The sequence below is a fragment of the Acinonyx jubatus genome, chromosome A1 (genome assembly GCF_027475565.1).
Source record: "Acinonyx jubatus isolate Ajub_Pintada_27869175 chromosome A1, VMU_Ajub_asm_v1.0, whole genome shotgun sequence".
Lineage (NCBI taxonomy): Eukaryota > Metazoa > Chordata > Mammalia > Carnivora > Felidae > Acinonyx > Acinonyx jubatus.
Window position 1 is genome coordinate 50,428,742 of NC_069380.1, and position 15,764 is coordinate 50,444,505.

Genomic DNA, 15,764 nt, shown 5'->3' on the forward strand with positions numbered 1-15,764 from the left:
AAATGGAGGAAAGAGAAGATAATTAATCGTACACAGTACAGTAAATGACTAAGCTAATTTTTACAAATCCTAACATTTGACACTACAGCCCAAGGTATAGAGCCAAGTTTTGCTGTTACTCACAGTACTAGCTAGATCATCTATAAACAGATGATTTCTTTTGATAGTTTCCTCATCTCCTAATTAAAGTAAAAAATATTAACTTCATAGAAATTAATGTCACATATCCATTAAAATCCATAGTAATAAATGGAATATTTCACTTAACAAAAGAAAATGAAAAATGGAAGTAAATATTTTTAGAATACAAATAAATACATTGTATACTTTTTCCTCTCCTTCAGGTGATGACAATAGTGCTTTTTCCTCTTGCTCTGGTGTAGGCTCAGCATCTCCAGAGATGAGCTTTCCAAATACCTGATAAAGACAGGAATGTGAGAAGGAATCAATGGCAGTAATTACTAGTGTGAAACCTAAAGGATGCATGAGCTAACACTGCAGGTTTTATAATATTACTATGCTGTTCTTGCTATATGCTACTACTTTTAAGAATTAATGAATGCAAAATGAAACATAGGAGTTTAGGGCTAGGAGAAGAAGAGAAAATGGGTCATATGTTTGCCAGCCATCTCTAACAAGCTTTACAAAGTATTCTGTTACCCTTTGGTATCAGCATTGCAGAAGATATGATTTCAGTGTATCGTGTGCTAGAACCTGGAGTGAGGACACTCACTTGAGATGTAATAAGTCTGAACACTCGCAGAGTCTCGGCTTCACAGTTCCTTTGCTGGGCCACACTGGCTGAAATCTGGCCAGCAATTTTTGTGCTTTCGCCATCCTTCCAGCCCAGGACTTTTACTTGTCGAACTCTCAGTGTATTTTCTGGGCCCTTTAATTCAATCTTGATGATGTGATTATCCCCTCCTGGAAGTTCACTTGTTACCCAACCAATGTGCCTAGAATCCAGATCAACCTAGCAAACAGAAAAGGGATAGAAACCTGATACAGCCATATCACTCTCTTACCAAGGTCCTAGACTTAGCGCTAATAACTGCAAGCTCAAATAACAAAGACTTGTACGGAGACTAAGGTTTACTGTGTTATTTCACACTGACTATCTTACTTAAGCCTGGTGAGGATAAGTAATACTACAGTAGCTATTATACAGATGAAGTGAGGTTAACCCAGGTTGAAGGATTCTCAGTAAAGTGAGGTTAACCCAGGTTGAAGGATTCTCAGTCAGACATGGAGCTGAGAATTAAAATACAGGTCTGATTACTTTCCATGCACAAGTTATGTTAAGTAAAATCATTAAAACAATTCATGTGACTGTCCTTTCCCTAATCTGACTGAGGAGAAATACAAGATCAGCACGAGGTCCTGTTTTGTGCATCTTCACATTTAACCACCATTTAAAGATAACCATGTTTTGTTGTTTTTTAAAGATAGATAAGCATATTTGATGTGCAGTTACTTAGTATGTTCTGCTTCTGAAGAAAAATTATATAATATGTAACTGCATATTTGTGATTCCTGATTTCACTGAAAATGTAACTTTTCAAGGATTAAATTTCAACGCACTATGAAATGGTTTTTGACTCTATTCAGTTGATAAAATGAAAAAATTAATTGATAATGTCAATTTTCTAGAAAAATCATTAAGCATAAATACTATCTCACTGAACAGAAGTATTTCCCCAAATTCTTTTAGCCTTTTAAACAAAATTTATTATTTGTTTAATCCAAAATTTCAATTTATTCTTTCAATATGATTTGAAAAACAAAACAAGTAGTCAACATATATGGGATAACAGCTTTGATAAAGTTTCACTAACACAAGTGAGTTTATATAGAATGCCCAAATACAACCTAACTTGTTTCTAAAGTTCATTTGTAAATTGACTTGCAGCCTGGATTTAGGTGCACTGTTGTGATAGATTTTCAGGCTAGAGGACAACAATCTACATTTTAACCTGAAGTGTAGGTGTTAATTGTGAATGGGATTTGTGATGCATTTTAAGGTGCCCTGAATCTTTCTTTGTAAGGGAGCAGGAGGCAGAGTAGAGGACTGTAGGTATAGTATAATCGATTGTGACAGGAGAGCATTTAGGACACTATCGGCTATTAGCACAGGGATGGTTGTAAATGTTCCTGTATCTGGACTATTTGTCGGTTTAATGTTTTATAAACAGATGAGTTCCTAGAATACTTTGGTAGCATGCCGAAATTAGAATTTAACAGAGGAGGCTGAGAAGAATTTCTCCCTAGGTAACATTTAATGACAAAATTTTAATTACCTGTTTTATTCTGCACAAATCTTCTACTGCTTTGCCAGTTAAGAAGGTCATTGAGGTAACTTTATTCTAAAACAGACAATGCACAACAATTATTCTTCCATACTCTTGCTACTGAATTTATAATGATTTCTTACAGCCTACTGATATCACATCAACTCTTCTGTATGTCTGTCATGGATTCTTCCTAACTGATCTCACTCCATCTGCCCAACCAACCACATTCTTTTTTTTTTTTTTAATTTTTTAATGTTTATTTTTTTTTTTGAGAGAGAGACAGAGTATGAGTGGGGGAGGGGCAAAGAGAGAGAGGGAGACACAGAATCTGAAGCAGGCTCCAGGCTCTGAGCTGTCAGCACACAGCCCAGTGTGGGGCTCGAACCCACAAGCTGTGAGATCATGACCTGAGCCGAAGTCAGATGCTTAACTGACTGGGCCACCCAGGTGCTCCCCCTGCCCCTCAAGCAACCACATTCTTACAACTCCAGTCTTGTCTCGTTCTCACAAATTCTACCTTCAGTCTCCATGGGCTCTGAAAGAAAAGCTTGGCATTCCTTCTTTCTATCCAAAGTCTAAAGATTTAAATTCTATCTCTATCATGAGACTTTCCAACAACTCTGCTTTCACTCTTGTCTCCACTCCCTAACAAACACTCTTGACTATCACAATGTACCAAGACTGTCTTACAGCCTTGGAGAAGGACATATGAGAATGATCGGTTCTGTCCTCTTGACACACTAGGGAAGGAGCATTAGCAAACAAGATAAATGTCAAACAGAAGTTCAGTGTCATTAGGTACCAAAATGATCATGCTAGTTCTAGAGCCAGAGACCTTAAGGTTGAATAAGCTTTATGCAAAGCACATCAGGAAACAGATTAACACATTAATTCCTTGGAGCACTGCATACTTTAAGCGCTCTAGGTCGATGCAATTCAAACAACTGCCATGTATAAGGCACTGGTGGTAGACAGGCTGGGGACACACAGGTACATAAGCCTCAAGGATACACAGAACTTAGAGGAGGTTTCTTAAAAGGAAAGCACATGTCAGCTTATCTACTGGGGATTTTAAAATGAATATTGCTATGATTATTTCCCTAAAAGGGAAAAATGTCAAACTGATTGGAATCATTGTTCTGAGGGAGAGTATGTCCTGGCTTAAAATATACCATGAGTCAAAGATAACTTTGTACTGAACAGTAAGTTCTAGCTAGAAAAATGTTTTGATTTATTACACCTGACTTTCTAGTAAGATAAAGTAGCTGTACAAATTGAAACTCTTGGCTCTGAAAAGGAGGTACGCTTATATTAGCTACGCCCCTTCTTCTTATTCACCGCCACGGAAGCACTGCAGCTGCACTTACGGACAGGAGTTGGGGGTGGCTGCAGATGGTGAGGAGTGTTCTGACTGCAGACTGGGCTTCTCAGGTTGGCATTCTATCGAGGTTACCCAAGACCCAACCCCATTACTCTGTCTTCCTGGGAAAGGAAATGTGTGAATGGGATAGGAGCAGCTTGGCAACAGAGGGGATTTATAATACTGTATCTATTAGCAAGCCACATCCATTCTTTTTTCTTTTTTAAGTTTTTACTTAAAAATTTTTTTTGATGTTTATTTTGAGAGAGAGAGAGAGAGAGAGAGAGAGAGACAGAAAGTGAATGGGGGAGGGGCAGAGAGCGGGAGATACAGAATCTGAAGCAGGCTCTGAAGCAAGCCATATCCATTTTGAGGGAAAAAACTCTAAGGAGTATCCTTCCCCAGGAATGGGGGGAGAAGCACGTGAGTCTGGCAGCTGGTGTCTTCTTGGTTCTTAACACTCAAGTAAACAGGACTCTTTTCCCATTATTTAGTGCCTTTTGTAAAGGAGTGCTTAATTCAGTTGAAACATGTGAACAGGCTAGTGCTAGGGAGAATACAAATTATGATCATTCAGGTTAGTCTAGAAACCCCACCACCATCGTCAAGACAGCTAAGGGTGAAGGCTAGAAATTGAAAGCTAATTACATGATAAGTCAAAGTGTATTCAGTGCCATCAGAGTAATAGAAAGAAGAACGTAGAGAAGGGAAAGAATAATTTTTATAGAAGAGGTACCGGGAGAGGATTTCTCTGCTGGTCTTTTGAGATTTTGGGAGAATCTGATAGGCAGAGTTTAAGGGGAGGACTTCCAGGCCAAGAGAATAGCTTAAACAAGGGTATGGAGGTAGGCAATTACAGAGGAGACATTTATTCTGCTTAGCTGTAGCCAGGATGTATTTGTAATCACACCTCTTTTTAGAACTGGTATTCCATAGTGCCCCTAGTCCTATTAATCTGTTTTTAGACGTAAGATTTACTTGGGAAGTATAAAAATGCTGTTTGGTCAGTGAAATTCCACATGAAAATCTTTTTGCTAAACTTAGAAGGATAGGGCATGGTAAATGAAGGTCTGAAAAGAACTAATGAGCCACAAATTAAGTTTTCTTTCTTACCCCTAGATCTCGGGAATTATCCACATGGACAGATACATAGCGGGCATTGATTCCTTTTACACAGTTGATGGTGATGTTCTTAGTTTTGTTTTTATCCTCATCTCCTGATTCCCAAAAGGTTTCCGTAGAACCATCTGTCAAACTGCCAATCATGGCAGGTCGGCTTGAAGTTTTTATGTCAACAATGCTGGTTAAGTCCTTTAAGCATATTACTATGCACAATTCCTACCAGAAACAAATGTTTTCACATTATTACATGTTTTACATTATTACAACACTGAAATGGAAATTTTTCACGATAATAAAACAAAAGATGTGAGATAAGAAAAGAAATGAATCAAACTGTTTATGAGTGACTTTCAGTTTCTGCTTGTATACATCGTTGAATATTAACAGGGTAACAGAGGACAACTTTCAATGACTGACCTGACTCATCGCTTCAAAGCCAGACTGGATACTGATGCTAAAACTTTCTTCACTGTCTCCATCATCTGATTTTGACAGAATATTGTTAATGTGATGAAAGACATTACTCTGATGGAGGAACTGGTGATCAGATTGCTTGAATTTCAGACTCCAGCACCTAAAAAGGTATAAGCAAGGTATTAAATAATTCCTAAGGAATTCCTGGGAAAGCACTCTGTAGTTAAGATTTTTAAAAATCTTAATATTCTAGGGAAAAAACAGAAGTAGAAAAAAAATCAGGGAATAGTATCACCGCCTTTTTGTGAACAATAAAGGTAATTTCTTTGGAATAGGGTAAGACCTAAGGAAAGTTCACTCATTCTACATATAGAAAAACTGGATACATGAACGTCAAGGGTATAGAAGCAAAAAAGGTAATAAATCAATCTTGCAGACAGACAAGTGTGACCTCAACCAAAACAAGCCTCTCAAATTTATTAGTCTTACAATTCTATACTAATTCATCAGAGTTACATATACTCTGATATATAACACATCCTGTACTTCAAAAATCTTTTTAGGAGGAAACACAATCTCCCCTCTACCAGTCTTTAGGGATGTGGGTAGCCAAAATTCACTCCAAAAATCTACAGTTTATAAAAACCAGTGGAGCATTTTTTATACGTGAGGTCCAGTGTGAAGATCTGATGACAAGGTTCACAATGTAGAAGTAATGTGAAAATCTCAGCAGTCTCAGACTTAAAAGTAGGTAATGTTCCTCAAGGTAGTTTTAGGCTACCTTACATATAACAGAGGTTTCACTTTTCTTAAAATTCTCTCCAATTCAAAAACCCTATTTTGATTTCTGTTTCTGAGATTTCATTCTCCTTCTCCCTTTTGTGACAGTTAAGATTGCTACTCTTGGGTAGCACTGAGACAAGTTACTTGAGGTAGAAGAGGGGCAAAAGTGAGGAAAACTGTTACAGACTGGGGTAATTTAGAGCACTAAGTAATGTATTATCCTCGTTTTACAGAGAGGCAAACAGGTGTGAGCCAAGGAGGAAATTCCAGATTAAGACAGTAATGAGGGAAGCACCATTCACATAATGTAGAGATTCTTTGTATCTTAGTATTTAAAAGGTCTTTTGAGCATCTCGAGCTTTGAATACTACATAAAATCTCTTCTCCAACATACCCAGAATACTGAGATATACAATTACCTTAGGGCCATTTGCTGTAATGAACTGCCACTGGGGAGAGACATCATAAGATCAGAGATAGTTTGAAGTAAGCGGTGAAATGTGTGTGGTAAAGGATGAGCGGCTTCACCCGCAATCACTATATCTGAGAGTGGATGTTCGCATACTCTCGTGTCTTTCTCCTAAGACAGAAATTGAAAGCAGGTTGATCAGTCTGTATGCTGGAAGGAACTTTCCCCACAAAAAAATATGTACACTTAAAAGTGTTATGTATACTTTAAAGACAGTCATGTAACAGAAATGTAAACAATAAAACCAAAATCAAAGCATACCCAAAACACACATTCAGATTAACTAATTATGTTTGTATTATCTTTTAGGGAAAAAGTGATGCAGTCACTCATAAATAAAATCACCAAACGAATACTATATCTGTATCAATTTTAGTGTGCTCACAGTCTCCTAGCAGGGTAACTCTAAACGTGTATGCAGGAACTAAGTCTCACCCAAACTGCTGACCCACAGAGTTGTCAGCCAATAGGAAACTGTTTTCATCCATTGAGTTTTAGGGTGGTCTGTTATGCAGGAATATTTAGTTGTGAAAGGTGTGAAACAATCTCACACTGTAATTGTGGATGTTTTTTTCCCTCTTTTTCCTTGCAGTTCTGTCAATTTTTACTTAATATTTTTAAGGCTATATGATTAGATACATACATGTTTAGAAAATGGTTTTTGTAGAAACCATTTTCATCCCTATTAATAATTTCGTCTTAAGAGCTATAACAACTTTCATGTCCCTACAGAGTATCACTTTCACTCTCTGCCAACTTACAGCAATGTTGTAGACAGATATTCTCTATAATAATGTTGCCCTGTTTACCTGTCTTATACAGTACTATAACAGTATACATCTTTCAGTTCATTGCTTCATGACAATAGTATTTAGGGAGGAATCAGTCACTAAGTATAGTGACTATGTTGCTTGATAGCACTGAAATTTTATTCTTGCCTTTTAGCTTATATAATCTGTGTGTGAACTCATGCATATTATTATAGGATCTGAAGGTGGTCCTACTCTTCTATAAAAATACAGACAAATTTGAAAAACCCAAAAATCTCACTTACTTGTTCTGCATTTTCTTTGTTTGTTTTATTTTCCTCATCCTCTTCTTCCTCTGGTTCCACTGGAGCAGGAGTCAATGATGCCACAAAATGCCACAGAATATCATGTAGAGAAGTCGTCTGGATGACATTACACAGAAGCCAGTTGAAAGCCTGAATAAATGAAGGTTAAATGAGTGAAAGATAAAAAAAAAAAAGGTGGGACTAAAAACTGCAGAACCCTCCTTACTCAGAAACAAAGTATCTCCACTAAGTGTTTCAAGGAAAGATACTAAAAACATCTGACCTTCATTTCATTAAAAACACAATGAACTTGAAATAGTCAATAATTTTGGTCTGGATTAAAAACATAATAGGGAAAATAATATCTATAAAATGTAATACAGAAATATTTTTTCAAACCACTTTTTATTTCAAACTTTCATCTTCATATTAATTTGCTGAAGCACATTTTTCCCCAACTTGTACTTCGGATAAACAGCTTTTTTTTCAAGCTCTACCAAGCTATCACTAACTTAAATATATTTATATTGTTCCCATTAATCAAGTGGCAGGTTATTTATTATAATGCCCATGACAAAGACGAAAGATTTACTATACATAAAAATACAACATCTAGCGATCCTGTCATTGCCAGAGAATAGACTCAGAAAAATTATTATAGTTAAATTTATAACTGAAAAGCTCTACTTTTCATGCCTTTTCATGATTCTTCTAACTGAAACGACATCATCATTACAAAAGCTTTTTAAAAAGACATTCATAGCTTTCAAATAATAAAGCAGTGCAGAAATAAATTTCTTTAGAGTGCTTAAAGATGGATCTCTAAATTCATTTATATTCATGAACATAAGAGTTTAATTTTGATGTGAACATTTGATATTTTCGATTGGCTAATGTCTCTTAATTTTTGGAAATTTCTGTTGGGTAGAAAAGTAATATCATTAAATAGAATCATCAAATGATTTGTATGGTCAAGGAATCAATAACCCCATTTAATGTATTCATACCTCCATAGCAAAAACTCGGCAAGCAGATTTCCTTAGGGCCTGTTTCATTGCTATTTCAAGACCTTCTAGATCATGATGTTGTATAACAAAAGCCAAAACTGGCCACTGGAAATTTCGTTCTCCTTTGGAAAGAGAGCTGTGGGCTGAGATTAGCCGGGAAAGCTCAGGAGATGGATGTCTCAAGAGGGAAGAACCAACTTCTATTTATTGGGAAAAAAAAGAAAAAATAACTTTCATAGGCAATATATACAATTAACATATTTACAATGTTATTAAAGATAATAGTATCTAGCTGATTCATTATAGAATCTTTGAAGCTTTTTGTTTTGTTTTCACATGTGACACAAATCATAACCTCAATTTTTACTGAGGCTGAGTAGGATTAAATATCTCACTTTCATAAAATCATATAGCTATTAAATTGTGGAGCTAAGTTTTAAATCAAGGGCTGAATCTAAAGTTCATGCTTTCTAAAATGCTCTAAAAGATGACTGTATTTTTTCCCCCTAAATGGAATCTACAGAAGTTATAGAATCATCTGTCTATAAATATTAGACCAGATCTTCATTTTAGTTAAGTGGGCTACCTGATAAATCATCACCATGTTATCCTTTTCTCTTGGGTTTCTTTTTTTATTCTTGACACAGAATCAGGCAGCCCTGATTTGGAGCTGTTGATACCAACTAGTCCAGGTTGTCTAACTTTTTTACTGATTAAGAGCTACTTATGTCCCCAAATTATCTACTCAGAGAGGAAGCAGCTGCAAGGGGTATATATAAGCTTCTATTAGGAGTGAGAATATAACTGTGAAAGTGTAAGTCACTGCAACTACTAGTTCACTGAAGCTTAGTGGAATAGCTCATGACAGCAACATTAACAAGTAAGATTTTAAAGGTCAATTTATTCTTGAAAAATCAATCACTGGATGGTCTCTAAGTGTGTCTTTCAACTGAAATTGAAAACTTAGAGAGGCACAATTATAGCTTCATAAAAGGAACGTCAACCACGATTTAAAATTAATCCATTTCTGGGGCGCCTGGGTGGCTCAGTCAGTTAAGTCTGACGTTGACTCTTGATCTTGGCTCAGGTCACGACCTCAGTTTGTGAGTTAGAGCCCTGCATTGGGCTCTGTGCTGGTAGCATGGAGCCTGCTTGGGATTCTGTCTCTCCTTCTCTGTTCCCTTCCCCCTCTCATGCGTTCTCTTCTCTCATGCATGTTCTCTCTCAAAATAAATAAACTTAAAAAAACTAATCCATTTCCTTTCAAAAACTAGATGTTAAAAAATACCTGCAAACAAAATCATGTGGACCACTGAATCTTCCTTTTTATCTTTATACTTACCAGTGTCTCCACTGTTAACTCTTCTTCTAGGAATGGCTTTAACTCGTGCAGGTAAAATGGAGTGTTGTTTATCATATTCAGAAGCAACAACTGAGTATGATCTTTGGAAGACAGTTCTCTTTGCAAGATCAGTATCAGTTATGGGACTAGTTTCCAAACTGTAGACAGAAGATGATGACAGGTAAAAACAGAAGAAAAAGTGAATAAAGTGAAACTATATTCACTTTATGACAGTGTAGTCAAATATATGAACCTACCTCTCATGTGGAAAAACACAAATTCAAAGCCAACTTGACAATTTCTCTTTAAATCACCATTTGATCTTTCCAAAAGCATTAACATTTTGATTGATTTTAGAATTGCATCTTAAAAGTTTTGGTTTTCTTAAATCTACTTTGCATTTTTACATGAAAAAGAAGAAAAGGCATTGAATGTGCTAAACTCCTTTCAGAATCACAACATTGTGGTAGAAGTTATCTGTCACGATATTCAGGAAAACCAGGCAGATATATTTGTAAGAGCACTGAGTAGAAAGAAAATGGATCTGTACATACAGAAACCTAATAAAATGGAAAGTGAAACAGTTCAATGTTCTCTCTGTACTTGAGTGCTCAATTAGGTTTCTCATTCTTGGAAGTGGTGCCCAAAGACTTTTCAACAGCATGGCCATACTAAGTTCAACAAAAGGTAACAAACGGATTTTTGGCATACAGTTATACCGACATTCTAGAAGAATTCAATGATTTTCACTCAGGTTTAAGTAAACTAAAAATTTTTCTATTTACTATAGCAACATTAAAAAATTCTTGAAGAAAATTATACAGTTTAAAGTGTAAAAAAAATTCTTGAAGAGTTATTAATATGGTTATATATTTTCCTTTACTGAGCCATTTTATAAAAAAAAGAAATACTTTCCTTTACCTCCTAAGACAAATTTACAAGCTATTGTTTTCAATGTATTCTTTTTCCTGTTACTTGTTTCCAAACAGGGACATTTGTGCTTACTGGGAGTTCTGCGTTTCTTTTCCCCCATTCAAGACAGGTTTGAATGCCTATGTTCCTCAGTAAAGCTTATACATTTTCTAGGAAGTAGCTAACTCCCTCCCTGGCTGTTTTCTTCACTCACCACCTCTTTAAGTGTATGTACACTCTCATTTGAACAGGCTATAAATACTGTATATAACCCATGGGGGTAAATGTGCCTGGACGTCAGCTTGGGCCAACAGCTTCCAGAATGACCAGAAAATAGGGATATGTTAATTTTAATTCACCTTATAAATGGTGTTACTATAAGATTCAAGACATTTATTATGCTTTCAGAGGAAGTTTATCCAACAACTTGGAAAAAAAAAAAAGGATTGTTATATAACCTAAAAAAATAACGACTCGTTCTTATAAAAATGATGCCTATAAAAAAAAAATTCAAGCAACACAAGAAAACCAAAAGGAAGTGAAGATGACCATTAACAACGGTGGCTACTTTGCATCAGGTAATTCCTTGTTGTGGAGGACTGTCTTGTGTACTGTAGGATGTTTAGCAACATTCTTGACTTCTACACACTAGGATGCCTGTTGAAATAGCCCAGTTATGACAAGCAAAAATGCTCAGATGTCACCTGAGAGGAAAAACCACCCCCTTACCCCTCACTGAGAACCACTGATTTAATGGAGTCATTATTCATCAACTTTGTAACAGCTTGAGTTGGTCAAGACGTTTTAAAAGAATAGCTCAAAACTGCTATATTCCTGAACTACCATATGCTTAAAATTTCTCAACCTGGCTGAATATAAACACTTGAATCAGTTTCTTTTATTTAAGATTTTATGAAAATTACCCTTATGTGTAAAGTATATATAGTCTTTTAAACATGCTTTTTAGAACATGCATTTGATTCCTTTGATTAATCCACAATTTAGTTCTAAGATTCCCAAGATCTTTTATATTTCAGTTTGTCTGACTGACTGGGTAAAATTTTTAAGGTAGTATTTTCTTTCTTTTGAAGAAAGAGACATTATTTCACTTTTTTTTTCATTCAAAATTGTTATACAGAAGTCTGAATTCAGTCTAACTTTTCCCTTTGCAAGATGACTTCTTTTTGTTTTTAAGTTTATTTATTTATTTTAAGAGAGACAGAGGGTGTGAAAGGGGAGGGACAGAGAAAGAGAGGGAGAGGGAGAATCCCAAGCAGGCTTCGTGTTGCCAGAGCAGTGCCCAATGCAGGGCTCGGACCCACAAATGGTGCGATCGTGACCTGAGCTATAATCAAGAGTTAGATGCTTGATCAACTGAGCTACCCAGGTGCCCTGCCATTTGAAGTTGTTATACAGAAGTCCAAATTCAGTCTAACTTTTCCTTTTACAAGATGACTTCTTTTTCTGTGCTCAGTTACTTGAAAACTTCTAGTGTTTTTTTTCTTCGTATTTCAATAACTTAAGCTATTTTTTTTCAACCTAAGCTATTTCTCATAGTTACCTGCTATAAAAATTTCCTTTTAGTCTGGAAATTCAATACTTTATTATTTTGGAAATTTTTTCTTATATTATAGCTTTAGATACATTTTCTTTTTTTTTTTTTTAATTTTTTAAATGTTTTAATTTATTTTTGAGACAGAGAGAGACAGAGCATGAGCAGGGGAGGGGCAGAGAGAGAGGGAGACACAGAATCTGAAGCAGGCTCCAGGCTCTGAGCTGTCAGCACAGAGCCTGATGTGGGGCTTGAACTCAGACAGTGAGATCATGACCTGAACTGAAGTCGGACACTCAACCGACTGAGCCACCCAGGTGCCCCAACACATTTTCAATTTTATTGATTGGTTTTTCTACTTTAAAGATACCATTTGAATTGTCCGGTTTCCATACCTGTTATCTTGATTCTAACTGCTATAATTTCTTTGTCCTTTTACTTTTTACTCACTGTGATTATCTCAAACTTTTTCTTCATGTCAATCATTCAATTTACTCTTCTAAACTTTTCTAATTTATTAGTCTTACAATGGTGTTCATTTGGTCTTCAGTCTGTCCTCTTAGCTCTGTGATATCTCCTTTTTACTCATTCTGCTTTTTATCTCATTCTCATACTGTTTCATTAAACTTATGTCATTATCACGTTTCTCGGTACTAGAGTACTTACAGAAATGTTCTTTTTTTTCCTTGAGAGAGTTTTCTTTCAGATTGGGTTCTTCATCTGACTTTCATTACATACTATCTATTTTACTTTTGGTAATATTTTAAGGGGGCAGATCTGTCTAGGTCTTCTGTTTGTTCTGATAAAGTATCGGTGGATTTCCCGAGACTTCCTTTTCCACACTATTTGATACCAATTTTTTTTTCTCTCCCAGAGATAACTTGAGATTTTATTGCATCCTCTATACCAGGAACCATCCCACTGAGTGCATGTTTATCCCATTTCTGTGCAGCATTCCCTGGCACCTTAGATTGTTGCTTTGCTTCAGCATGGAGCTCTGGGAAATAGGATTCCCTAGATTTCCACTTTCTTCTGTGACACTAGTGATGATACTAGGGCTTCTATGCTAAAGGAATTTACTTTGACTATGATATTCTACGATACACAGAATATTCTATGATAGTCTAAGATACATGGAACCTTCATTTCATTGTCTTTACCTAGAAGTTTACGCCACTTGATTTTGATCCTAAAGAGTAATAATAACCCAACGAATCACATTTATCCACTAGTCTCAAAATGGTTTCTAACTCTTAAAAAAAATCTATATCCTTTAGAGATACTTTATTATCTTTATAGATATAAAAGGCTATACTGTACTCTTTGGAGAAAACTTCAAAAGCAGCTAAAAAAAAACCTCTGATGAATAATCCACACAGTTGGAGGGAAATATTACAAGTATTTTCAGTGGAAAATATATTCATTTGGATATATAAGTTCTATTGTGTGTATTAAAATATCCACTATATTAGTTTATATTCACAACCATATAGTGTTAACACAGTGGCATATCTTAATAAGCATATTCTTTCTTCCTTCAGCAAATGTCTTCCTTTCCAATAATAATGTGTTTGCAATTACTCATTCCTGATATCTTGATGCTATACTAAACTTATCCTTTTTCAGTTAGCCACGCTGATTTTTCCTATCAAGTATTTCTTTTATCCATCTTTTTTCCCCATAATAATTGCTAACACAATCCAACTTCATACAGTTAGTGGAAATCTTTGACTAAATTTATCAGCTTCTCAGTTGACACTGTGAGACTATCCTTGCATTTTTATCACATGGTTCCTCCTCCAAAAAGTTGCGGTGGTACCCGAATTTCCTCTGCATTATATTTAGATGCTTCTAGTCAGTTTTCAGGAGGGTCTTTACACTGATGCTACCATAGCTAAGTGAGGGGGAGGAGAACACTGTATGCAATAATCCAGGAAGTTCAAGATCTATTTTTGGTGCTACCTCTTCCGTGAAACCTAAAGGCACTGCCTCAAAGTGACCTTTCTCTAGTCTGACTTACTACGGCACTACATGATACAATATATAATGGAACTTTTTACTTCATTTAGTTGATCTTTTCTCTCCAACTAGTCTGCCTCTGCTGTCAAGGACTATGCCTCATTCATGTATGTATGCTTTTTCTTACTGCTCGAATAGTTAGCAGAGCTGACTTAATGTCTTTCTTGAGATGGACAGATATATAAAAGAACTTCTAAAGCATTCTTTTCTAGTTCAGTCTTTCTCCCACCACCAAACACTGGCTATTCAACAGAGAGGAGAGAAGTGAAATACCTTGGTGGCATAGATTTCATATTGCTCTCTGGCTCTTCAAACACATTAGGACTTGCATCAGGTGTTACGGATATGTATGGGGCAGGTACAGATGTTGAACGTAGATATCTCATTTCATCCTGGAACAGGTTGTCATCTTGATAGCCCACAAAGTTTTCGTGATGATGCCTGCATTAAATTAAACCCAGTAACTTCAAGTATGATGGCACCATAGATATTTTTCATTTTTAATCTCTTTCATAAAAGAAAAGTAGCACATGTAATTCTATAAGGGTAAAGTATTAAAATAATTATAGATATAAGTAGGAGGAAATAAAAGTCGGACAATTTCACACATATATATTCTAGGTGCCACAAATAGGTCAAATCCAAAATTGAACTCATTTTCTTTCCTTTTGAGAACTTTCCAACCTCTGGTATCTTGATGAATGATCCCACCAACTAACTATCCAGGTGCCTAGGCCAAAGTACCTTGGTACTGTGGTAGGCCTAGTGCTCAACTGTGACCAGTCATTCATGCCTATGATTACTAGGCTTCCTCTCTGCTGACTCCATCATCGTTGCCTTGGTTCAGGCTCATGTTTCTTGAATGGGCTACTGAAATACAGTCAGTCACGTTTTTGGTAGGAAGATATGTAAGAGTCAAATTTGAGAAAAATTAGACCCAAGAAATGTTACATCGGGGGGTGGGGGTGGGTTGTGGGTGTCCATTTCCCAGAGGGCTAAAAATATAAAATCCATAATTATGGTAAAATGGCATTTTTGGTTTTTTACATGTTTTACAATTTGGTTCTTTCCTTTTCAAACTGGAACGAGTTGTTGACCTAGTCTACTAAGTGGTCTGACTGAAGCTCAAGTCTCACATCCTCATTTTGTTTTTCATTCATTTTGTTAAAATAGTAATTACAAAATTAAAAAAAAAAAACACCCCGGTATAATTTTGCTATGGAGAGGGCAACACTGCCAAAAATGGAACTGTTGGTTAGCAAGCCATTCCTGTAGGCAATTTGTAGAAATCTTCATTCATCAGCTGTTGAAAAAAAACCCAAACCTCGTATATGAAAGGCCATTTACAATGTCAGGATATAATGTATGGAAGTATAGGTCATACAACTCAAGTCCAATATAGGAAATGGTATACAACAGGCTTCTCTCCACCTTCAGTC

At 36.0% G+C, this 15,764-nt stretch overlaps 1 protein-coding gene across 13 annotated transcripts in view; it reads right to left on the bottom strand.

Annotated features, from left to right (window-relative positions):
- The window catches only part of MYCBP2 (MYC binding protein 2), a 281,767-nt gene that overhangs the window by 28,352 nt on the left and 237,651 nt on the right, over positions 1-15,764 (bottom strand). For 11 of the 13 annotated variants that reach the window (XM_053216756.1, XM_053216750.1, XM_027065038.2 and 8 more), the window contains 10 exons: positions 14,599-14,766; positions 9,843-10,000; positions 8,501-8,700; positions 7,494-7,643; positions 6,390-6,550; positions 5,191-5,347; positions 4,765-4,989; positions 2,298-2,363; positions 734-973; positions 319-417 (listed from right to left, as the gene is read on the bottom strand). In XM_053216756.1, the coding sequence (XP_053072731.1) occupies positions 319-417; positions 734-973; positions 2,298-2,363; positions 4,765-4,989; positions 5,191-5,347; positions 6,390-6,550; positions 7,494-7,643; positions 8,501-8,700; positions 9,843-10,000; positions 14,599-14,766 (1,624 nt within the window). The remainder of the gene's footprint in view (positions 1-318; positions 418-733; positions 974-2,297; positions 2,364-4,764; positions 4,990-5,190; positions 5,348-6,389; positions 6,551-7,493; positions 7,644-8,500; positions 8,701-9,842; positions 10,001-14,598; positions 14,767-15,764) is intronic. The other 2 variants (XM_027065047.2, XM_053216745.1) reach the window with 1 other exon arrangement.